The following is a 25138-nucleotide window of genomic DNA, read 5'->3' as shown; positions in this document are numbered from 1 at the left end:
TTCTCTCAAACTCATGTCCATGGAGTCAGTGATGCCATCCAACCATCTCGTCCTCTGTCGTCCCCTTCTCCTCCTGCCTTCAATCTTTGCCAGCATCAGGCTCTTTTCAAGTGAGTCAGCTCTTTGCATCAGGTGGCCAAAGTATTAGAGCTTCAGCTTCAGCATCAGTCCTTCCAATGAACACCCAGGATTGATTTCCTTTAGGACTGATTGGTTTGATATCCTTGCAGTCTAAGGGACTCTCAAGAGTCTTCTCCAACAGCACAGTTCCAAAGCATCACTTCTTCAGCGTTCAGTCTTTATGGTCCATCTCTCATATCCATACATGAACACCGGAAAAACTGTAGCTTTGACTGTAATGCTACTTTTTTTTTTAATATGCTATCTATGTTTGTCATAGCTTTCTTCCAAGGAGCAAGCATCTTTTAGTATCAGGGCTGCAGTCACCATTCACGGTGATGATGGAGCCCAAAAAAATCAAGTCTGTCACTGTTCCGTTGTTTCCCATCTATTTGCCATGAAGTGGCAGATACCATAATCTTTGTTTTCTAAAGGTTGAGTTTTAAGACAGTTTTTTCACTCTCCTCTTTCACCCTCATCAAGAGGTTCTTTAGTTCCTCTTTGCCTACTGCCATTAGGGTGGTGTCATCTGCGTATCTGAGGTTATTGATATTTTTTCCAGCAGTCTTGATTCTAACTTGAGCTTCATCCAGCCTGGCATTTCGCATGATGTACTCTACATAGAAGTTAAATAAGCAGGGCGACAGTATACAGCCTTGATGTGCTCCCTTTCCTGATTTGGAACCAGTCCATTGTTCGGTGTCCAGTTCTGACTGTAGCTTCTTGACCTGCATACAGGTTTCTCAGGAGGCAAGTAAGGTGGTCTGGTATTCCCATCATTTTAAGAATTTTCCAAGTTTCTTGTGATCCACACAGTCAAAGGCTTTAGTGTAGTCAATGAAACAGATGATTTTCTGGAATTCCTTTGCTCTTTCTGTGATCCAATGGATGTTGGCAATTTGATCTCTGGTTCTTCTGCCTTTTCTAAATCCAGCCTTTTCTACATCTGGAAAGTCTTGGTTCATGTACTGTTAAAGCCTAGCTTGAAGGATTTTGAGCATTACCTTGCTAGCGTGTGAAATAAGTGCAATTGTGCAGTAGTTTTGGAGAAGGCAGTGGCACCCCACTCCAGTACTCTTGCCTGGAAAATCCCATGGACGGAGGAGCCTGGTGGGCTGCAGTCCATGGGGTTGCGAAGAGTCGGACACGACTGAACAACTTCACTTTCACTTTTCACTTTCCTACACTGGAGAAGAAAATGGCATCCCACTCCAGTGTTCTTGCCTGGAGAATCCCAGGGACAGCGGAGCCTGGTGGGCTGCCGTCTATGGGGTCCCACAGAGTTGGACATGACTGAAGCGACTTAGCAGCAGCAGCAGCAGCAGCAGCAGCAGCAGCAGCAGCAGCAGCAGTGCAATAGTTGGAACATTCTTTGGGATTGTCATGAAAACGGACCTTTTCCAGTTCTGTGGCCACTGCTGAGTTTTCCAAATTTGCTGGCATATTGAGCAGCACTTTCACAGCATCATCTTTTAGGATTTGGAATAGCTCAGCTGGAATTCCATTACCTCCACTAGCTTTGTTTGTAGAGCTTCCTAAGGCCGACTTGACTTCACACTCCAGGATGTCTGGCTCTAGGTGAGTGATCACACCGTGGTTATCTGGGTCATTAAGACTTTTTTTGTACAGTTCTCCTGTGTATTCTTGCCACTTCTTCTTAATATCTTCTGCTTCTGTTAGGTCCATACCATTTCTGTCCTTTATCGAGCGCATCTTTGCATGAGATGTTCCCTTGGTGTCTCTGATTTTTGGGGGGAGATCTCTAGTGTTCCCCATCTGTTGTTCTCCTCTATTTGCATTGTTCACTTAAGAATGCTTTCTTATCTCTCCTTGCTATTCTTTGGAACTCTGCACTCAGATGTGTATATCTTTGCTTTGCTCCTTTGCCTTTTGCTTCTCTTTTCTCAGCTATGTGTAAGGCCTCCTCAGACAACCGTTTTGCCTTTTTGCATTTCTTTTTCTTGAGGATGGTTTTGATCACTGCCTCCTGTACAGTTTTATGAACCTCTGTCTATAGTTCTTCAGGCACTCTGTCAGATCTAAGCTCTTGAATCTATTTGTCACTTCCACTGTATAATCTTAAGGGATTTGATTTAGGTCATACCTGAATGGCCTCGTGGTTTTCCCTACTTTCTTTAATATAAATCTGAATTTTGCAACAAGGAGTTCATGATCTGAGCCACAGTCAGCTCCCAGTCTTGTTTTTACTGACTGTAGAGCTTCTCCATCTTCAGCTGCAGAGAATATAGTCAGTCTGATTTCAGTATTGACCATCAGGTGATGTCCTTGTGTAGGGTCATCTCTTGTGTTGTTGGAAGAGGGTGTTTGCTCTGACCAGTGTGTGTTCTCTTGGCAAAACTCTGTTAGCCTTTGCCCTGCTTCATTTCACTCCAAGGCCAATCTTGGCTGTTATTACAAGTATCTCTTGACTTCTTACTTTTGCATTCCAGTCCCCTATGATGAAAAGGACATCTTTTTTTGGTGTGTTCATTCTAGAAGGTCTTGTAGGTCCTCATAGAACTGTTGTACTTTGGCTTCTTCGGTGTTAGTGGTTGGGGCATAGACTTCAGTTACTGTTATATTGAATGGTTTGCCTTGGAAATGAACAGAAATCATTCTGTCATTTTTGAGATTGCACCCGATACTGTACCAGTCTTGCTACATTACTATTAACAGAAGCCTGTAGTTCACATTAGGGTCTCTCACAGTTGTACATTCTGTGGGTTTTTCCAAATGCACAGTGTCTTGTATCCACCATATCATATCGTATGGAATAGTTTCAGTGCCCTAAAACTCCCCTAGTCATGCTCTTCTCTGCCTCACTCCTCTGCCCACCACTGATCTGTTTCCTGTCTCTCTGGTTCTGCCTTTCCAGAATGCCGTGGGGTGGGAAGCAGTGTGTTTTGTAGTTGTTTCATATTAGCTTCTGTTACTGAGCAGTGCACATTAAGCTTTTATGCTGTGTCTTTTTAGTGGCTTGCTGGCTCATTCTTTGTAGCACTGAATAATACTCCATTGTCTGAGTGTACTGCAGTTTGTCTGTCCATGCACCTATTGAAGGCCACCCCAACTGTTTCCAAATTTTGGCAGTTGTGATGACCAAAGCTGTGATAAAACATTTGCGTGAAGGTTTTTGTATATGCAAAAGTTTTCAACTCATTTGAGTACCTAAATGCCTAGGAGCAAGATGGCTGGATTATATGGTAAGACTGTGTTTAGCTCTGTGAGAAACTGCCAGATTGTCTTCCAGAGGGGCTGTACCAGTTTGCATCCACACCAACAGGGAATGATCGCTCCTGTTGCTCCACTTGCTTGCCAGCGTAGCTGTCAGCCCCTCAGGAAGCCAGCTTCTCTGACTCGCCTGGTCAGGACTCACTAATTCCCTCCTTTGAGCATCACTAGTATTTTTGATGTGCTTTTTACTGTGTTTTTTGGAAATAGCTTGTTTCTCTAAACCCTCCTCCCCTTCTCCCTTGTGTGATTTCAGAGGACAGAGGCCTGCATTAGTATTTCTGTAGTCTTAGGGCCCACCTGCTCTGTGTGGCTCAGAACCTGGCCTGTATCGAAGGTCCTCAATAAAAGATTGAGAAATTAGATCATCTTCATCAGTGGTATACACACACCACTTGTATCTCCTTATAAATAAAAACATCTGTGTGAAAATCTAAGTTTTTAATTCAGATTTGCAAATTTTCTGTCTTTTTTAGTTTCTCTCGCTCACTGTTTAATGATTGAAGTTAAATTTTAATCATTTTTACTATTAAAAAATAATCACAGGCTGACAGAAAAGTTGAAAATCCGCGGGGAAGAACACTTTCTCCCTGAGCCATTTGAGAGTAAGTTGCAAAACCGACGCCTTTGAATGTTTCAACGTGTGCTTCCTGCAGACAAGGACACTTTCTTACATCACCACGATAAAGGCATCAAAATCAGGGATTTGACATGGATACGTTATCAGTCTCTAGTCCTCACGTCTCATTCAAGTTGCAACAGCTGTCTCAATAGTAAGCTGCAGGACCCGGTTCAGAATCGCGTGCTGTGTTCAGCTGTCATGGGTCTTCAGGCTAGACACTTCCCCCGTCTTTCCTGGACTTCATTGCCTTAACGCTTTTGAGGCTATCAGGCAAGTTGTTGCGTCGCGTCTCCCTCAGTGTGGTTTAATCAGATGTGTCCTCATGATTAGGCTCGGGTTGGCGTCTCTGGCAGGAGCGTCACAGATGTGACACCGTGTTCTTCTTACAGCCTGTCGGGTGGTGCGAAGCTCGCTGTCCTGTCGCTCATGTTGTCCACTGTGACGAAGCGGGTGTCTGCCAGGCATCCCCTTTGTGAAGTTACTCTTTTCTGCTTTGAAATGAACAAGTCTTGTGTGGTGAAGTACTTGGAAACTGTAAATGTCCGGTTCCTCATCAGACTTCCAGTTTCCTCGTTCGTTATTTTCATGTACAAATTTTCCCAGTTTTGTCCAGTAGGAGCCCTTTCAAGATGGTTTCTGTCTCCTTTTCAAATGTCCTCATCATTCTTTGAGCCGTTTCTAGCTTTCTGTCATAATAAAATGTTCCAGGCTCATCTTGTACTTTGTTCACCCCAGCCGTGGAATCGGCCTTGTCTCCAAGGAGCCCTGTTTCTCAGTTTTCATTTCTTATTATTTTTTAAACTTTTAAATTTTGTACTGGAGTATAACCGATTAGCAATATTGTGATAGTTTCAGATGGACAGCAAAGTGACCCCGCATCCATATACTCCCCTCCCCTCCAGGCTGCCACATGACATTGAGCAGAATACCCTGTCTATACAAGAGGTCCCTGTTGGCTATAGAGAAGGGCATTTAGAAACAAAGATCTGAATGCTATCTGTGCTCAGTGCTGTTAGAGTGTTGCTACCACCAGATGCTCTCAGTGAACAGAGGAAATAAACATGTAGATGTATGTATGTACATGCACATACATATACATAACACATTTGTGTCTATATTTATTGTGTGTGTGTATATATGTACTGCTGCTAATGCTAAGTTGCTTCAGTCGTGTCCAACTCTGTGCAACCCCATAGACGGCAGCCCACCAGGCTCCCCTGTCCCTGGGATTCTCCAGGCAAGAACACTGGAGTGGGTTGCCATTTCCTTCTCCAGTGCGTGAAAGTGAAGTCGCTCAGTCGTGTCCGACTCGTAGCGACCCCATGGACGGCAGCCCACCAGGCTCCTCCGTCCATGGGATTTTCCAGGCAAGAGTACTGGAGTGGGGTGCCATCGCCTTCTCTGATATATATGTACATATGTGTGTATATCTGTTGTTCAGTCACTCGGTTGTATCCATCTCTTTTCGACCCCATGGACTGCAGGACACCAGGCTTCCCTGTCCTTCACCATCTCCCGGAGTTTGTTCAAACTCACGTCCATTGAGCCAGTGATGCTATCCAACCATCTCCTCCTTAGTCAACCCCTTCTCCTCCTGCCTTTGATCTTTCCCAGCATCAGAGTCTTTTCCAGTAGTCAGCTCTTTGTATCAAGTGGCCCAAAGTATTAGAGCTTCAGCTTCAGCATCAGTCCTTCCAATGAACATTCAGGGTTGATTTCCTTAAGGATAGACTGGTTTGATCTCCTTGCTGTCCAAGGGACTCTTAAGAGTCTTCTCTAGCCCCACAGTTTGAAAGCATCAGTTCTTCAGCACTCAGCCTTCCTTATGGTCCAACTCTCACATCCATACACAACTACTGGAAAAATCATAGCCTCGACTATATGGACCTTTATTGGCAAAGTGATATCTCTGCTTTTTAATACACTGTCTAGATTTCTCATAACTTTTTTTTCCAAGGAGCAAGCGTCTTTTAGTTTCATGGTTACAGTCACTGTTTGCAGTGATTTGGGAGCTCAAGAAAATAAAGTCTGTCACTGTTTCCATTGTTTACCCATCTATTTGCCATGAAGTGATGGGACTGGATTCCATGATCTTAGTTTTTTGAAGGTTGAGTTTTAAGACAGCTTTTTCACTCTCCTCTTTCACTGTCATCAAGAGGCTCTTTAGTTCCTCTTTGCCTTCTGCCATTAGGGTGGTATCAGCTGCATATCTGAGATTATTGATATTTCTCCCAGCAATCTTGATTCCAGCTTGAGCTTCATCCAGCCTGGCATTTTGTATGATGTACTCTGCATATAAGATAAATAAGCAGGGTGACAATATACAGCCTTGACGTACTCCTTTTCCAGTTTTGAATCATTCCGTTCCATGTCCGGTTCTAACTGTAGCTTCTTGACCTGCATACAGATATCTCAGGAGACAGGTAAGGTGGTCTGGTATTCCCATCTCTTGAAGAATTTTCCAGTTTGTTGTGATCTACACAGTCAAAGGCTTTGGTGTAGTCAGTAAAGCAGAATTTTTTCTGGAATTCCTTTGCTTTTTCTATGATCTGATGGATGTTGGCAATTTGATCTCTGGGTCCTCTGCCTTTTCTAAATCCTGCTCGTATGTCTGGAAGTTCTTGGTTCGTGTAGTGTTGAAGCCCAACTTGAAGGATTTTGAGCATCACCATGCTAGCATGTGAAAGGAGTGCAACTGTGCGGTAGTTTGAGCATTCTTTGGCGTTGCCCATCTTTGGGATTGGCATGAAAACTGACCTTTTCCAGTCCTGTGGCCACTGCTGAGTTTTTCAAATTTGCTGACATATTGAGTGCAGCAACTTTTTTTTTTTTTTCCATTTAAAGGATTTTATTTCTCCAGATAGGAAGGCTACAAAGTTAAATCCTTAATAACCAAAATTTTATATAATACTTCATTCTTCAAAACTGCCACAGACTTTTGAGCTCTGGACACCCAGGTTACACAAAAACCCAAACCTTCATGCTTTCTCAGTAAACGTACATCTTTCTCAGGAGGCCTTGCATGCTAACTCCACAGCTGAAATTCCTATTACACGACTGAACCAAACTGAAATCAGGCTGCAGTCAACCTGCCTAGGCCCTGATGTACACCGGGCTCTGGTCCACTTCTCTCCCAATCCTGGATCCCTCATGGTCCATTCCACGTCTGTTTACTGCCGACAGTGAGCTGCGAGGTCAGGAAACTGAAGGTTGTGCATGTCTACACGTGGTTCCCTTGGAGCCCCAGCAGGGACCCTTCCTCCAAGATTCATTCTGTACCATCTGATCTGAAGATTAATAACACTGAAAAGAGATCACCCTGGTACCCACGGCTTTGTTTAGGAAACACAGCATCACAAGCACTTTTGAAGGCCCTTGTGTTGTGGTCCTCTCCCATTTTCTGAGATAACTGCTCTCCAGAATTTCCTGTGAATTATGTCACAATTGCTTCTCTGTTAATCTTCCTTTTATAGATTGCTGTTGTTGCTGTCATGTGCAAACCCCACAGATGTCCACACATCAGCTTTACAGGAAATATATGTGTGTGAGTATGATGATTCTAATAAGCCATGTATGTGTTTGCATTTTAATTGATACAGCGAGTCCGAGAGCCTTGATCAGTGTGTGCTGGTAATATTTAAAACTTTAACTAGTAAAGATTCATAAGTTAGTTCTTTGAAATAAGCAGCCATTAATAGGATAATTCAGTGCTTTAAAAATGAACCATATAAAGATTTTAATTTGTTTCAGTATACAATACGTAGGTTACAGAACTCAAACCAGTAGTCTGTTAACTTGATAAATGAAACTTGGAAGTATGAGAAGCCTGAATTCCAAACGTCAGAAATTTAAAATGAATTTGGATCAGCAAAGTATCCCCCAAAAGTTACCCTTATAAATAATCTTTAAACTTCCTAAGCTTAGATAATTAGAAAAATTAGAAGCATATGCATGATTCTAGATAGTAAGATTAATCGGGAGAAAAATTTTCTTAAGTGTAGTTACCAAGAGAGCACTGTGAGTATCAATCCAAACTAGGAAGATTTAGGCGCTGTTATTTGCCCCTAAAAGCTTAAACTTCTAAAATGATGGTGTGTTGATATACAATATGTGTTTTTCTCTTTCTGACTCGCTTCACTCTGTAACAGATTCTCGGTCCATCCACATCTCTACAAATGACCCAATTCGGCTCCTCTTTATGGCAGAGGAATGTTCCAGTGTATAGATGTACCACATCATCCTTATCCGTTCATCTGTCATATGGAATCTAGAAAAATGATACAGATGAGCCCATTTCCAGGGCAGGACTAGGGGTGCAGATGTAGAGCTTGGACATGTGGACACAGCAGGAAGGAGAGGGTGGGGCGGGTTGAGAGAGGGGCGCTGACACGTGTACACTGCCGTGTGTAAAATAGCTCGCTAGCTATAGCACGGGGCTCAGCTCGGTGCTCTGTGGGGACCTGGAGGGGTGGGGGTAGGAAGGGAGGCTCAAGAAGGCGGAGCTGTGTGTATACATACAGCCGATTCACTTCATCAAACATCAGAAACTAACACAGCCTCGTACAGCGATTACACGCCAATAAAAAAATAAAATGATAGCGGCTGCAGTACTCTGAAAACTACTGCAATATTGTTCCTTTATATGTTTACCTTTTTACTTGTCAGTAGAAAATGTAAATACTTGCAGATAGCACAAAGGTACAATCTTCTGTTAGGACTTGAAAATGAAGCTGGTTCAAGCAGGATTTTATGGAGACTGCAGATACCTGAACTGGACGGGGGAGCTGAGTTCTGAATCTGACACCCGCACCCTTTTGTTGTACTGGCAGGTACTGCCCTGGCGGACCTGATTCAGATTTCGAATATTCCACCCAGTCTTACACTGGATATGAGGTAAAGTAATGTGAGGCTGACCGGAGGAATGTTACGTCATACTTTACTTAGCATATGCTTTTACAAGTACTGGCTTTCTTAAAATTTTTCTTTCTTACTGTTTTCTTGATTGCACAAGTTACTCATTCATGAAACATTTGCCAACTGCCTCTATATATTGTTGCAGTCACTGCAGAAATACTTACCTAAGCGCTTCTTAGTAACATATGTCAACACTGTTCTAAATGCTTTACAACTTTAAATCTTCCGGCAGCATTTTTAAGGTACACACTATTATTATCATAGTTTTATGGCTAAGGAAACTGGAGCCTAGAAGGCTTTCACCACTGGCCTGGAAGACACATCCCAAACGTAACAGGGCCAGGCCTTGAATTCTGTGCACCTCACCAGGACGTTTTCCTGCCTCTGCAGCCGTGAAAAAGACAGGTCAGGTCTTGTGGAATCTGCACTCTGATAAGTGGAGGGTAGATAGTAATGATGCTAGGAAAGACTGAAGGCAAAAGAAGAGGAGGGCAGCAGAGGATGAGATGGTTAGATAGCATCACCGACTCAATGGTCATGAGTTGGAGCAAATTCCAGGAGACGGTGAAGGACAGGGAAGTCTGGCATGCTGCAGTCCCTGGGGTCACAAAAAGTTGGACATGACTTAGTGACTGGACAACAAGACAGTAATGAAACAAACAAGAAAATATCAGGTACCAGTTGACATGGGAAGCAGGGAAGTCAAGTCAAGTAAGAGATAGGAGAGGGTGACTTTAGCTTTGGTGGCTGGGAGGGGCGACGTGGTAACTGAGCCCCGAATGACAAGAAGAAGGCTTTCAGGAAAATCAAGAAGGAGCATCCCTAGCAGAGAGAATAGATAAAAGGTGGAGCCAGAGTGAGAACAACGGCGGGGCTCTGGAGCAGAGCGGGTGAGGGGAGAATGAGATCTGGGAGACAGTGACGCAGAGGCTTGTAAGGCAAGGCAAGAAGTTTGTTATGTTGGGCTGGCCAAAAAGTTTGTCCAGGTTTTTCCATAAACTGTCACGGAAAAACCCGAGTGAACTTTTTGGCCAACCCAATCGGTGTCACGAGCAGCCATCCAGGTTTAAAGCAGAGGAATGGTATAATCCAGGTAGGTTTTAAGAGGCCTTTGATGGCTCTTGCGGGGGCGAGAGCAAGAGCAGGAGGCCACTGAGCAGGCTTTCCAAGTAGTCAGCCCCTTCAGAAGAGGCTGGCAGCCAGCAACCTACGTGATTTATCTTCTTATGTATGGTTTTTCCTTTTTTTTAAATAGATCAAATTGTAAAAATACAAAAGAAATGGCTCAGTGAAAATGCTCCCTCTCATCACTTTCCCTGGCCACCCCATTTGGCTCCAGCCCACTGAACAGTCAGTCAGTATTGGCCCTTTCCTGTTCATCCAGCATAGATATTAACAGCATATAGATATAAAGGCAATTCATTTTATTTATCCTGACTTTGTCCACCGCAGGTAGTCTGTCAAGACCTTGCCTTTCTCATTTAATGACGTGTCTTCAGGGAACATTTTCTTTTTATTCTATTTATTTATTATTTTTGGCTGTGCTGGGTCTTTACCTCTGCACACAGTCTTTCTCTGGCTGCAGTGCACAGGGGCCCCTCTTCATTGTGGCTTCCCTTGTGGAGCACAGGTTCCAGGCACACGGCTTCAGTAGCTGCCACACGAGGGCTCAGTAGCTGGGAACATTTTCTACCAGGACATTGTTTGGTGGCCGTTGCTTTGCATGACAGCATGAAGACTTTGTGTTAAGCCATCACAAACTGTGTTGTAATTTAATGATCTGGTTCAAAGGTTATTTTCTCAAGGAACTCTTTCTGAATATGCATGCACACCTCTGTCTAGAGCAGCAAAACAATTTGGTGACCATGGGGATTCCATCACCATTTACACAAAGCTGTAACTATGACCCAGGGAGCTGCCTGCTGTTGAATGGAGACCAGCCAGATAATCTTCAGGTCATTATTTCAAACTGACCAAACTGAGGAAGGAAGAAAGGAGCCCAAGAGAATTTTAGTTTTTTATACAACCCTTTGAAACTACATCTTATTTTTAATTCAATGTGGGCATGACAGGATATTTTTCTTTTTTTAGCCAACCTCCATGCGAGCTATCCGTGCCAGGTATGACCCTTACTTGCAGACAAGACACCGGATAGAACAGGTAAGGTTTTAAAAAGCATTTTTACATTAGATCTTTATACGTAGGAGGTACTGTTGCTTGATTTGAGTCAACCCAGAAATAACTGAAAGAATATTTCTCTCCTTCAGAAGTTTTTAATATCCCATCTGAGGGAGAGGACAATTTTGCAGTTCCTAGCAAGGTCAAAAACACCACTTGATTTAAAGACCATATTATTTTCTGTAAGGATTTTGTAGTCTGTAAAGTTCTTTGAGTTTGTAGAAAGTCATGCATGTTATGAAACTTACAGTGTGTGGCAGTGTCGAAGGTCTTAGACAATAGGTGGGTGGATTGAATTTTAGCTTCCATAAGCCAAGTGAGAGGTATAGTGGCTGGTTTGCTGGGATGAGAATAGGGAATTGACTACAGGGGAATGAGGGACTTGTGGAAACTATGGAATTGTTCTGTAGAATGGTGGTTGTGGTGGTTACACAACTCTAAACTCATTTAAGTGTACACTTAAAGTTAATGGATTTTATTGTATGGGGTTGGCCAGAAAAGTTGCAACATCTTACAGGAAAACCCAAACGAACTTTTTGGCCAACCCAATGTGTGAATTATATCTTAATATAACTGATTAAAAAACAAGTACTATGTCAGTGGCCTTGCTGTGTTCAAGAAGTCTGAACATTAATTTCATTTTAAACTTGTCTAATTTAAAACAACGCAAGCACTGTCCATAGTTTTTATAGTAACATCTAGTCGGGCAACTAGACAGTCTGAAAGGGAAAGTAACACGTAACAGAAAGTCACTTCTGTGTTCATTTCTTTTTTAGCCATGGTATTTATTTAAAATGTTTCAGTAGAGCTTGAAAGGTTTCTGTTTACCAAAAAGGATTATGGGTTCTGGAAGACATAGAAAGTACCAGAGAGCAGTGATTCTTTTCCCAGCTTAAATGTACTAGAATCACCTGAATGACTTTTTCAAAACACGCTCCACATTTCGCCACTGGAGTTATGCGGTGCTGTCTGATTTAGGGTCCAGGCAAGATACTTTGAAAAAGCTACCAGGAAGATTTAATTGTGTATCCCTGGTGAACAACCGTAGATGGAGTATTCCTTTAGTGTTGATAGCTATATACACACACTTAGATGTTTGCATGTGTTCCACATATGCTTATGTATGTGTAAGGATTTACATATGTATTCGGTTGGCCAAAAAGTTCATTTGGGTTTTTCCATAAGATATAATGGAAGAGCCAGAATGAAGTTTTTGGCCAACCTACTATAAGGATGTATGTATTTATAAGTTGCTATTTTCCATTTTCAGAAATAAGTATTCAAAAGAATAACTTTTTGCTCATATTAAGTGTGAATATCCTCTTTACTTAGTATATTAAAGTTCATAATTTGTAGTCTACTTGACTGAGTTTTTCTCAAGCATGACACCTGGCAAGAAATCAAAATACCTGTTTTTAAAAATGAGAATCTTGACTTACTGTTGTTGAAAAATGGAAAGATCTGTATCATTGTATCCCCACGTAGAGGAGATATTATATTTCAGACTGATTTTTTCCCCCCACCTCTGAAACCAGGCTAAAAAGGTGCCACCTGTATCCAGAATCTTCACAATTCAAAACTGCAAAGTTTTCATTTGAAACTGCTTTCTTACAGCTGCTTTCTCATCTGGTGTTTGCTTTCTTTCGTTTGCATCAAGTCCTGGTTATATTGCCTGTAGTCTTCTTTGTCCTCAGTGCTGACCTCAAGGTCTGGCATAAAATACATATTGAGGGGGCTTCCCTGATGGTCCAGTGCAGGGGTGCAGGTTCAGTCCCTAGTCAAGGAGCTAAGATTCTATGTGCCTCCTGAGCAAAAAGACAAACCATGAAACAGAAGCAGTCTGGTAACAAATTCAGTGAAGTCTCCTTAAAAAATACATAATCGAGAAAGATTTGTTCATTCTATTACACTGTATACAATGATATCTTGTATGATCTTGCTGCTAATTTATATTCTCTGTATTTTTGAATGTTCACTTAACTCTGTAAGTTGACATCAAACTTTTGATTATTTTAAATTCTTACTCTTCCTTCTTATTTGAGCCAGAATTATTTTTCTTTCAGACTCTGGAGCCTATTTTTTTGAGTCTGTAGAATTTGCTCAACATGTTTGCTTCTCATTTTTAAACTGTAGTGATGAAAACACTGCCAAGTCAAATTAGAAATTTTCAGTAAGCCACTTAAGAGTAGTTGACTATACCTTCCTAATGCTGACGAATTTATGTCTTTCAGTTAAAACAACTTGGTCACAGTGTGGATAAAGTGGAATTTATCGTGATGGGTGGAACATTTATGGCCCTTCCAGAAGAATACAGAGATTATTTTATTCGAAATTTACATGATGCCTTATCAGGACATACCTCCAACAATATTTATGAGGCCGTCAAGTAAGAAATCCTTATTTTATCATATTCACCTGAGTGGTTGTTGGTTTATCCTCCTAGCAGCAGTCTGTGAGAATTTCTTCTGCTCTATATCTATCCTCCTAGTTCTTTGGGGGACAAGGGGAGAGGTTTTCATTCTTTTTACTTGCATGATTTTCATGGGTTGTACCATTAAATACATTTTTTCCAATTTTACTGAGATGTAGTTGACATTCAGTACTGTCTGCAGGTGTACAGCATAATGACTTCACTTATATCATGAAATGGTGACCACGATAAGTTTAGTTAACAAGAATCGTCTCATGCAGTCCTAGTGGTTGTTGTTACTGCTATATTGTGGGGAGACGGGTTATGTTTTTTAAAAATGAGTGTGGTCCATTGGCATTAGTATTTTCACAAAGTCACTGTGCAAAAGAATAAAAAGAAAGGGGAAAAAAAAAGGAAAACAATAAAACATACAAAATCACTGTGCAGATCTTTTCGGCCTTAGGCTGGTCTAAGCTGCAGGAGTGGCCTTGATTGCAGTTGGTGAGCTCACCCTGAAAGAGCACAGGCGGTACTTTTAATCTGAGACCGTGAGCTGCTATCAAATTCACAGAACAAATGACTATTATTTAATAGTTATTGTTTTATGACTTACTATCTGATGACTGTTGAGTCATTTCTCTTTGTGAATGGGATCGTTTATTCGTTTCAAATTCTAGTTGATAAAACAGAAGACAGCTATGCTTTCTTTTGATATCTCCTGTCTCCATTTTTAGTGAGAAGAAAACTAAAGTTTGCTAAGTTTGGTGATTTTAGAAGGGAAAGTCTTAAAATAGTTTTTATTTTCAGAAATTTCAGGGACACCTGGCTAAGCTACCTAGCTAAGTACTCTCTGCCTTTAATTACTGAACGTTAATTGAAGGCCCACTAGGGACCGTGTTCTGCCTGGGGTACCGGGAAGAACACACTGAACAAGACGGATGCTGTCCTTGCCCTGGCAGTGCTCACATGCTGGTGGTTCAACAGATAACAGACAGTAGGTGCCGTGATGGAGACAGACTGCTGTGCTGGAGAAAACATAGGCTGATCCTGAACGTGACCTGATGATGTTTAAGCTGAGATCAGAAGTATATGGAGGAGCCAGTCAGGCCAGACTCAGGAAACAAATAAGACAGAGACGCTGAAACAAGGAAGAAACTTGAGGTGTTCCTCAGAGAGGAGGGAGACGTGGCTAGATTCCAGCGAACCGAGGAGCAGATGTCACGAGGGGAGCCTGAAGAGTCGGGTCACGCTGGATGTTGAGGAGTTAAAAATGCTGGAATCAGCAGTAGGAAGTAGGAGAATGGTTTGAAGCCAGAGTGGCATGTTCAGGTCTGTAGGTCTGAAGGCATCCCGGCTCTTGCGTGGCAAGTAGATTTGAGGGGTGCCAGAGCAGAAGTGGTAAACCAGGTGGGAGGCTGTTGTGCCCACCCCTGCTCGAATGAGGGTGGTGGCTGCAGTGACAGAAAAGGGTAGATGGGTTAGAGCTGTATTTTATTGCTGATGGACTTTGAATCAGGTTGGAAATAAAAAAGAGGGAGTCGAGGATGACACCCAGTTTGGGGTTGTAGAAAGCGACCGAGGGTAGCACTGCCTATCAAGATGGAAGAACAGCGGAAAGAACGGGTTTGTGGGAGAAAAGTCAAGACTTTTCCTTTGGCTTTATTAAGTTTGAAATGCCTCAAGTGAGGACATGTGTAGGCAGTACAAGAGATGTCTGGGCTGGCAATAAATGGTCCAGAAAAAAAATGTTCTGTAACATTTCATAGAAAAACCTGAACGAACTTTTGGCCAGCCCTATAAAACAGGATTATCAGATTGTTACAGGTGTTTTATCGTCACGCAAATGGATGAGCTTACCTTTTGGGAGAGTCTCATGAATCTCCCAGGTACACTACATGAAAAAGCAAGTTTTAGAGCAGCTCTTACTGTGTGATCCTGTCTTTTGTGTGGCCATGCCATGGAAGAGGTGATAGAATTGTGGTCATCACTGGCATCCATTAGAACCGTGGCGGGAGGGACGTGGGAAATGGGAGTGAAGGGAGACAGTCACATTTACACTGTCTGCAGCGTGCTGGGCACCGCAGTAAGTGTTTACTTATTGAATTCTCCCAAGAAATCTTTGAGTTATATATTTAAATCATCCCTGTTTTACAAGTGAGGAAACTGAGGCCCAGAGAGATGAAGCCACTTGGCCCAGGTCCACAGGAGGTGAAGTGGGGCCTGTGAAACCAAGGCAGCTTTGTTTTCAGAGCCTAAACTTGGCTATAATTATAACGGAGGACATCGTGCCAGGCGTAAAATGAACGAGAGTGCCTGTCTGTGTGTGTTTGAGCACATTTTTGTGTACATCACCAGAGCTTCAAAATACTGGAAGAAATATGTTTCTTTTTTTTTTTTCCCTTGCACTCCCTCTCCCACTGCCTTCAGGCTTTTTTTCTGGATTCTTTTTTATTACAGTGGGGGTGGGTTGGGTGCAGGAAGACAGTTAATTATAAGGTTGTTCAAACAGTGCCTCTCTAAGTTTTTTGCAGGGTGCTAAGTAGGACTTGAATGAACCCAAAGATGCTTTCATTATCCTGTAATTAGAATGGTTCTTGGCATGTAGCAGCCACAAGTAAACTGGTGAATGAATTTTGAATGATCGTCTGTTAGTGGGATATTGACAACTCATGACCCACGTAGGGGTGCCTCTTGGAATGGGGGACAGGGTGCTGTGCTCACCCTACTTCAATCCCCTTAATGTCTTAATGCTCTCCTTTGGGTTGGTAAAAATGAAAAGAGCGGAGAGACTTTTTCACACGTTTAAATAAATCTCCAGGGTAGTTTTGAAATATGAGGGAAGTGGGCAGGACACAGCCTTTAAAAGAATGAGATGGCCATGTGTCCAGCTCTCTGCGAACCCATGGACTGTAGCCCACCCGACTCCTCTGCCCGTGGAATTTCTCAGGCAAGAAGACTGAACAGGGTTGCCGTTTCCTTCTCTAGGGGATCTTCCTGACCCAAGGATCAAACCCAGGTCTGCATCTTCTACACTGGCAGGCAAATCCTTTACCGCTGAGCCACCTGGGAAACCCATGACACGGCCGTGGGACATGGCAGACTGGTTGGAACCACGATGGTGGAACAGTTAGCCTCTAGTAGACATTGAGCCTTGTCATACGCTCATTGTAAGACATCGGCATGCTAAATAGCACACCCACCAGCGCCATAACCGTTCTAAGGCTAACCAAAGAGGTCAAAAAGTGGATGGTGATTCCTGGAAATCTCTGCCCCTTCCCCAAAATAATTGGAATAATTCTCCCACTTGTCATAGTTATTGTTCAGTCAGTCCTGTCCGACTCTGCTACCCCACGGACTGCAGCACACCAGGATTCCCTGTCCTTCACTATCTCCCAGAGTTTGCTAAAACTCATATCGATTGAGTAGGTGATATCATCCAACCATCTCATCCTCTGTCGTCCCCTTCTCCTCCTGCCCTCAATCTTTCGCAGCATCAGGGTCTTTTCCAATGAGTTGGCTCTTTGCATCAGGTGGCCAAACTATCGGCCAAACTTCATAGGCCAAACTTCCTATGAAGGGCTGACTTTTAGAATTGACTGGTTTGATCTCTTTGCAGTCCAAGGGACTCTCAAGAGTCTTCTCCAGCACCACAGTTCAAAAGCATCAGTTCTTTGGCACTCAGCCTTCTGTATGGTCCAGCTCTCACATCCATGCATGACTACTGGAAAAACCATAGCTTTGACTAGGCGGACCTTTATTAGCAAAGCGATGTCTCTGCCTTTTAATACACTGTATAGGTTTGTCATGGCTTTTCTTCTAAGGAACAAGCGTCTTTTAATTTCATGGCTGCAGTCACCATCTGCAATGATTTTGGAGCCCCAAAATATAAAGTCTGTCACTGTTTCTATTGCTTCCCCATCTGTTTGCATGAAGTGATGGGACCAGATTCACTTCTTACCTATCACTTCATTTCAGAATTCTTTTGTGACAAAGCTATAACCTCAGATTCAGCAACAGTTTGAGGTGCCCGGGTGGAGTGCTCAGCGTCTGGAACAGTGGGTGTGAGCAGCCTACTTTGTGTGATGGCCACCAGAGGAGGCGATGGGTTAAATCTGTGTCCATGAATCGACTTTGAGCAACAGCAGGTCAGCCTGATCTCCATCCTGCAGGGCCTTGAGTAGCAGGATAAAATGGGACCTTATTTTTACTGCTCATTCGGAACCTTGATCATTCATGAATATGAGTCATACTGAGTAAAACGCTGAAGTCTTTCAAACTTTTGAGGGAGTTATGATGTAATCCAACGCCTTCTTCCTAATAATACTGACAAACAGATGACAGCTTAGAATAAAAAGCAATTAGAGGAAAAACAGCCTTAATTAGTTCAAAGCCCCATGACGTTAGAATGACAGCAGTACCTCAGAGGATTCTGCCTAAAAATCCACTGAACTCTGAGAATTCCCTCTTAGGATCAGATCATCTGTTCAGACCATCACATTTTTCTCTCCCCATGCTTATGTGTTATATATTCTTTTCTCAGTGCAGCTGTTCTCTTGTTGCAGACCTTGTGCATTAAGTGAGTTTGAATCATAAATATCTTAGACTTGTTCCACCCCTCAACCCCCCTCCATGAAAATTTGCTGCAGAGATTTTTAGTCTGTTTGCTAGCTAGGCCAGCTGAAGATGTGTATAATGTATTTTTAGGATACAGTTAATTTGACATTTTATCAACTGAAACTTTAAAATTTTGCAATGCAAAGAGATAGAGGGAAACAATAGAATGGAAAATACTAGAGATCTCTTCAGGAAAATTAGAGATACCAAGGGAACATTTCATGCAAAGATGGGCTCAATAAAGGACAGAAACAGTATAGACCTACCAGAAGCAGAAGATACTAAGAAGAGGTGTAAGAATACATAGAAAAACTATACAAAAAAGTTCTTAATGACTCAGATAACCACAATGGTATGTACACTCACCTAGAGCCAGAGATCTTGGAATGCATCATGATGAACAAAGCTAGTGGAGGTGATGGAATTCCAGCTGAGCTATATTTAAAATCCTGAAAGATGATGCTGTGAAAGTGCTGCACTCAATATGTCAGCAACTTTGGAAAACTCAGCAGTGGCCACAGGACTGGAAAAGGTCAGTTTTCATTCCAATCCCAAAGAAAGGCAATGCTAGAAAATGTTCAAACTGCCACACAATTCCACTCATCTCACACGCTAGCAAAGTAATGCTCCACATTCTCCAAGCCTGGCTTCAACAGTACATGAACCAAGAACTTCCAGATGTACAAGCTGAGGAACCAGAGATCAAGTTGCCAACATCCACTGGATCAGAGAAAAAGCAAGAGCGTTCTGCTTTATTGACTATGCCAAAACGTTTGACTGTGTGGATCACAACAGACTGTGGAAAATTCTTAAAGAGATGGGACTACCAGATCACATGACCTGCCTCCTAAGAAATCTGTATGCAGGTTAAGAAGCTACAGTTAGAACCGGATGTTGAACAATGGACTGGTACCAAATTGGGAAAGGAGTACATCAAGGCTGTATATTTTCATCTTGGTGTTTTAACTTATATGCAGAGTACATCATGCAAGATGCCAGGCTGAATGAAGCTCAAGCTGGAATCAAGATTGCTGGGAAAAATATCAATAACCTCAGATATATAGCTGACACCACCCTAATGGCAGAAGGTGAAGAGGAACTAAAGATCCTCTTGATGAAAGTGAAAGAAGAGAGTGAAAACAGCTGACTTAAAATTCAACATTCAAGAAATGAAGAGGAACTAAAAAGCCTCTTGATGAAAGTGAAAGAGGAGAGTGAAAAAGTTGGCTTAAAACTCAACATTCAGAAAATGAAGATCATGGTATCTGGTCCCATCACTTCATGGGAAATAGATGGGGAAATGGTGGAAACAGTGTCAGACATTATTTTTTGGGGATCCCAAATCACTGCAGTTGGTGACTGCAGCCAGGAAATTAAAAGACGCTTACTCCTTGGAAGAAAAGTTATGACCAACCTAGATAGCATATTAAAAAGCAGAGACATTAGTTTGCCAACAAAGGTCTGTCTAGTCAAAGCTATGGTTTTTCCAGTAGTTGTGTATGGATGTGAGAGTTGGACCATGAAGAAGAATGGGCACCAAAGAACTGTGGTGTTGGAGAAGACTCTTGAGAGTCTCTTCGACTGCAGGGAAATCAGATCAGTCCATCCTAAAGGAAATCAGTCCTGAAGATTCATTGGAAGGACTGATGCTGAAGCTGAAACTCTAATACTTTGGCCACCTGATATGAAGAACTGACTCCTTAGAAATAGACCATGATGCTGGGAAAGGTTGAAGGCAAGAAGACAGAGGGTGAGATGGTTGGATGGCATCACCGACTAGATGGACATGAATTTGAACAAGCTTTGGGAGTTGGTGATGGACAGGGAGGCCTGGCATGCTGTGGTCCACGGGGTGGCAAAGAGTCGGACACGACTGAATGACTGAACTGATATTCTTTGTGTGAAGTTTTAGCTCTATTTTTACAGAAATGGTCTGATGCCTAGGGGTGTTTATAAATTGTCCTTTTGCGGGGTGAAATGAACTTTTATTCTGTAACTTCAGATCACGATACGTGTGTAGAAAAAGCCTTTTGAAGAAGAAAGCCTTTTTCTCTAAAGGACAGACCAGAGCTGGCGTTGTTTTGTTTCTGTTCTTTAATTTACCTCAAGGGGGCAATAAACACTTTATTTTCAGATAAAAATTTATATGTGATTTGAGTTTTCATTGCAGCAAATATGAATGGCTCTCGGGAAGTAGTAAAAGTATAGTCTGGGAGCCATAAAACCAGCCATAAATGCTACACTGAGTCCTGCCAACCCACTTGACATGTTTTGCTTTTTTTCTCCTGGCCTCTATGCTTTTATGAAATAATCTAGAAAAAGCAAATTTGCAGTCTTGTGTTTGTGGAGGTAAATTTTTACCGCCAGCTCCTTATAATAAAGCTGGTATTTGTTTTTTTAGAGAAGCTTTGTGTAATTTGAAGAAATAGTTGTCTGGTTGGTACTACAGAACTAGAGACACAGAAAACTTTTCAAATGTTGACATCCTTGCAAAATGTAGAGCAGCTCGGAGGCACTGTGTTTTGGACATAACATTTCCTGCAAAATTTTTGGATGGACGTTTACCTTGCTGCTGCTACTGCTGCTAAGTCACTTCAGTCGTGTCCAACTCTGTGCGACCCCATAGATGGCAGCCCACCAGGCTCCCCCATCCCTGGGATTCTCCAAGCAAGAACACTGGAGTGGGTTGCCATTTCCTTCTCCAGTGCATGAAAGTGAAAAGTGAAAGGGAAGTCGCTCAGTCGTGTCCCACCCTCCACGACCCCATGGACTGCAGCCTACCAGGCTCCTCCGTCCATGGGATTTTCCAGGCAGGAGTACTGGAGTGGGGTGCCATTGCTAAATTCTCTTGCATAGATGGTATTTAAGAAAAATATTTGGGTTCCCTAGTGTGGCTCACCTCTCTCAGATGTAAGGTAGTGAATTCATGTTTATTTTCCTATTATTTTCCTAGTTTGCATGCATGAGTCCTCAGTCATGTCTGACTCTTTGCGACCCTGTGGACTGTAACCCACCAGGCCCCTCTGTCCATGGAATTCTCCAGGCAGGAATACTGGAGTGGGTTGCCTTTTCTTTCCCAGGGGATCTTCCCCACTCAGGGATTGAATCCATGTCTCCTGCACTGGCAGGTAGATTCTTTACCACTGTGCCACCAGGGAATCCTTATTTTCCTAGTAGTTGGTGCTAATATGACTACACAGATGGTACTGAGTTACACACTGGGACTTCCCTGGTGGTCTTGTGGCTAAGACTCCACACTCCCAATACAGGTGGCCCAGGTTCAATCCCGAGTCAGAGAACTGGATCCCACAAGCTGCAACTAAGACCCAGCGCAGCCAAATTTTAAAAAAGAAATAAATTTTCTTGAAGTTATTATTCATATTGTGACAAATGAGTCAACCTCATTGAAAGTTAATAGCCGTTGTTCAAATTCACATCAAGTTCTACGGTTAGCTCGGCTCTCCCTGCTTCACTATCATGTGTCGCATCTAATTTCTCGGTTTGCTTTTTTCTGAAAAGATGAAGAGTTAGAGTAAGGAAAACCCTAACAAGGTGAACTTGGTTAGCATTTATGGCAGGGTAGTAGCAAGCAGTATGCTAGCTCCCTGCAGCTGGGAACACTGGAAAGCTGAGTAAACAGAGAGTCAAGGACGAAGCAGGGATGGTTCCTGTGAAGACTCGTTAAATCAAGCAAAGTGATAATCACTGCTGTCACTTAGACTAAGCCCGCAGTAGTCTCTAGAGATCATCAATTACTGGTGACTCGTCCTTCAAAAATCGTCACCCTGGAGATGAAAAGGACTGGCAGTGGGGTCTGAGTCACCCATTCGCCAGAATGCACATGTCGCCAAATAACTCAAAGCAACCTTTTAACAGTTGTATTCCTTTTTAATCAATCTTGCCCAGAAGCAGTTTTACATCCAATCTTTGTTGCTCCTTGGCTGTTCTCGCAAGATGCCATTTAAAAGGGGAGTTACCCATCAAGAAGTGGGTGAGTCATACCTTCTCCCTGTGGAATTTTTAATTCATTTCCGTTCCTTCCTTTTTTTTTTTTTTTTCCCATGTCCATCAGTGAGTTTAAAGCCCCCAACTATGTCCTCCTGAGTCCTGGAAAAACTAGAGTGCTAGGTAACGCTGGGTACCAGGCCCAGAAGATAATTTCATAGATTTGCAGAGTAACAGAGAAAGCAGAGCACCTGAGAAGCCCTGAAAGTGATCATCTCCTGCCTTTCTGGGCTTTGGCTCCAGCATCCCACCTCCCAACACCCCTCACTTTACATATTGATCACTCTTACTACCTCTCTTGGTAAATCAGATTTTCACAGACGCTAACCAGGATCCTTGACACTGGCAGCACAACCTAGGGTACAATCTTAGTCATCATAAAAAGGTATTAAGTTTTTCTCCCAACATTTTTTTTGAAACAAAAGTGGAAAGAATTTTCCAGTGACCATCACATACTTAGCACCTATGTTCTCTGATATGTACTTCATCACATACTTAGCTAACTAGCCATTTCTGTGCATTCATCAATCCCTCTTTTTTATTTATTTGTTTATTTTAACACATTTTAAAGCAGGGTGCAGGCTTTGGTACACTTTCCCCAAATACATCATCACGCACATCATTAGCTAGTTCACTGTAAATTTACATACAATGCAATGCACAGATGCTATGGGTACCACTTGATGAGTTCTAACAAATGCATGTACCCATGTAACAAAACCCTGCTAAGACAGAGAGCATCACTGCCACCCAGAAAGGTTCCTCCTGCCTCTTCCCTGTAAATCCCCACCTGGACTCCCAGAGGCGGCCATTGTTCTCATGTTTTCTCCTTTCATAGATGAGTTTTGCCTGTTAAACTTCATGTATTGGTTGACCAAAAAGTTAGTTCGGGGTTAGTAAGTCAGTAAGAAATCCCGAACGGACATTTTGGCCAGCCAAATAAATGGAACCAAATAATACGTATTCTTTTGTGTGAGACATCTTTTCACGGAGAGTTATATTTTGAGCTTCATCCATGTTGAGCTTTATAATAGCCATTATCTTTTTAGTTCTGGGTAGAATTCCTTTGTAGGCGTAGACCATAGTTTGTTTATCCATTCTGTTGATGGATAGCCGGGCTATTTCCAGTTTGTAGAGATCATGATAAAACTTCAGTGAGCGTACTTACGCAGTCTTTTGGTGAGTGTATGTATTTACTTCTCTTGGGTGTAATAACCATCATACGCTTAGTTTCGAAACTGCCAGACATTTTCCCAAAGTGGTTGCATCATTCGTACTCCCACCAGTGACACAGGAGTGTTCATTTGTGCCACATCCTCACCAGAGTAAGGGAGTGCCAGTCTTTGGAAGTTTAGCCATTCTAGTGGGTGTGTAGTTGCATCTCACTGAGCTTCTAATTTGCTTTTTCCTGATGATTAACGATGCTGAGCACTTTATTATGTACTTATGCTTTCTGTGTATATTTCCTTTGTGAAGTGTGTGTTAAAATCTTTTGCCTACGTTTTATTTTTTATATGCCCTGGATTCTAGTCCTTTGTTCAGTCTCTGTTTTGCAAACGTGAAAACCTAGTCTGTGACTTGACTGTTCATTCCGTTAAAATCTTTGAGTAGAGTGTTTTGTTTTGGTGAAGTTTAATCTAGCAATTTTTCTCTTTCATAATTACTGCTTATTTTGTATTATCTCTTAAAAAACCTTTGCCTACTCACAAGGCAAGAAGATATTTTCCTGTGTTTTTTTCTATAGATGTGATTTTTATGTTTAGTTTCATATGTAGGCTTATGATCCATCTTGATTTAATGTTTTATGTGTAGTATATGATAGGCGTTGAGATTTCTTTTTTTCTATATACATACCTAATGTATACAGTCTTGATTACTGTCGTTTAGGGTATATCCTCAAGTAGTGTAAATCTAACTCCGTCCTAGTTTTTTAAGATTGCTTTGGATATTTTAGGTCCTTTGCCCTTCTGTATAAAGTTTATGTTTGTCAATTTCTAGCAAAAAGTGTAATAGGATTGCTATCATGTTTAAAGTATAGAAAAAATTTGAGAAAATTGACAATTTAACAATATTGAGCCTTCCAATTTATGAACATAGTCTGTCTTCTAGTTCTAAATTTTTCTTAGCAGTCTTTGGTTTGGAGATTTTGTAAGCGTTTGGTTAAATTTATTTCAAAATTTGGGGTTGGCCAGAAGTTCATATGGGTTAAACAGGACAGACTTTTTATAGTCAACCCAATATTTTGTTTGTTGATGTTATATTAAGTGAAATTTTTTTCAACTGTATTTTCAAATTGTTTGCAGTTAGTATCTAGGTACATAGTTGATTTTCTGTATTAACCTTATAGCATATGAACTTACTAAATTCACTACTCAGTTCTGTAAGTTGTTTTTGTAGATATGCTAGAATTTTCTTTAAAAATAATCATGTAATCTGCAAATACAGTGAATTTTAATTTTTTTCCTTTAGGTTGTGGATGCTTTTCTTCCTTATTGCAAAAGCTTGGACATTTTGTCCAGTGCTAAATGAAAGTGATGAGAAGGAGTCTGTCTGTCTTACTCCCAATAATATAGGGAAAACATTTAATACTGCAATATTAAGTGCAGTGTTACTTGAAAGTTTTTTTTTAAGATATCTTTAACAGATTGAAAAATTTTACAGAGTTTTATCATTAAACTCATTTGTCTAATGATTTCTCTGTGACTATTTAAATGATAACACTCTTTTCCTCTTTCATTCTGATATGTATATTACTTTGATTTTTTTAATGTTAAACTAACCTTGCATTCCTAAGATAGACCGTATTTGGTTGTTATGTATTTTTCTTTCTACATATCACTGGATTCAACTTTCTAATACTTTGTAAAGGATTTTATTCATGGCGGATGGTGCTCTGTGATTTCATGTTTTCTTTTCTTTGTTACATTCTGGCTTCAGTGTTATGCCAGCCCTATAAAACAAGTTATGAAGCATTTCCTCCTTATTTTCTGAAAGACTTCATGTAAGATGAATATTATTTCTTCTGTCTGTGTGTGTGCTGAAAT

General features: G+C 41.7%; 1 protein-coding gene across 2 annotated transcripts in view; it reads left to right on the top strand.

Moving 5' to 3' along the window:
- Window positions 1-25138, top strand: part of ELP3 (elongator acetyltransferase complex subunit 3) — a 127347-nt gene that overhangs the window by 14055 nt on the left and 88154 nt on the right. For both annotated transcript variants that reach the window (XM_040237018.1, XM_040237027.1), the window contains exons 4-7: window positions 7447-7517; window positions 8803-8866; window positions 10979-11047; window positions 13297-13451. In XM_040237018.1, the coding sequence (XP_040092952.1) occupies window positions 7447-7517; window positions 8803-8866; window positions 10979-11047; window positions 13297-13451 (359 nt within the window). The remainder of the gene's footprint in view (window positions 1-7446; window positions 7518-8802; window positions 8867-10978; window positions 11048-13296; window positions 13452-25138) is intronic.

Source organism: Oryx dammah, unplaced genomic scaffold (genome assembly GCF_014754425.2).
Source record: "Oryx dammah isolate SB20612 unplaced genomic scaffold, SCBI_Odam_1.1 HiC_scaffold_1, whole genome shotgun sequence".
Taxonomy (NCBI): Eukaryota; Metazoa; Chordata; class Mammalia; order Artiodactyla; family Bovidae; genus Oryx; species Oryx dammah.
The sequence above is the reverse complement of the archived record's forward strand: the minus strand, read 5'-3'. Positions and strand labels throughout refer to the sequence as shown.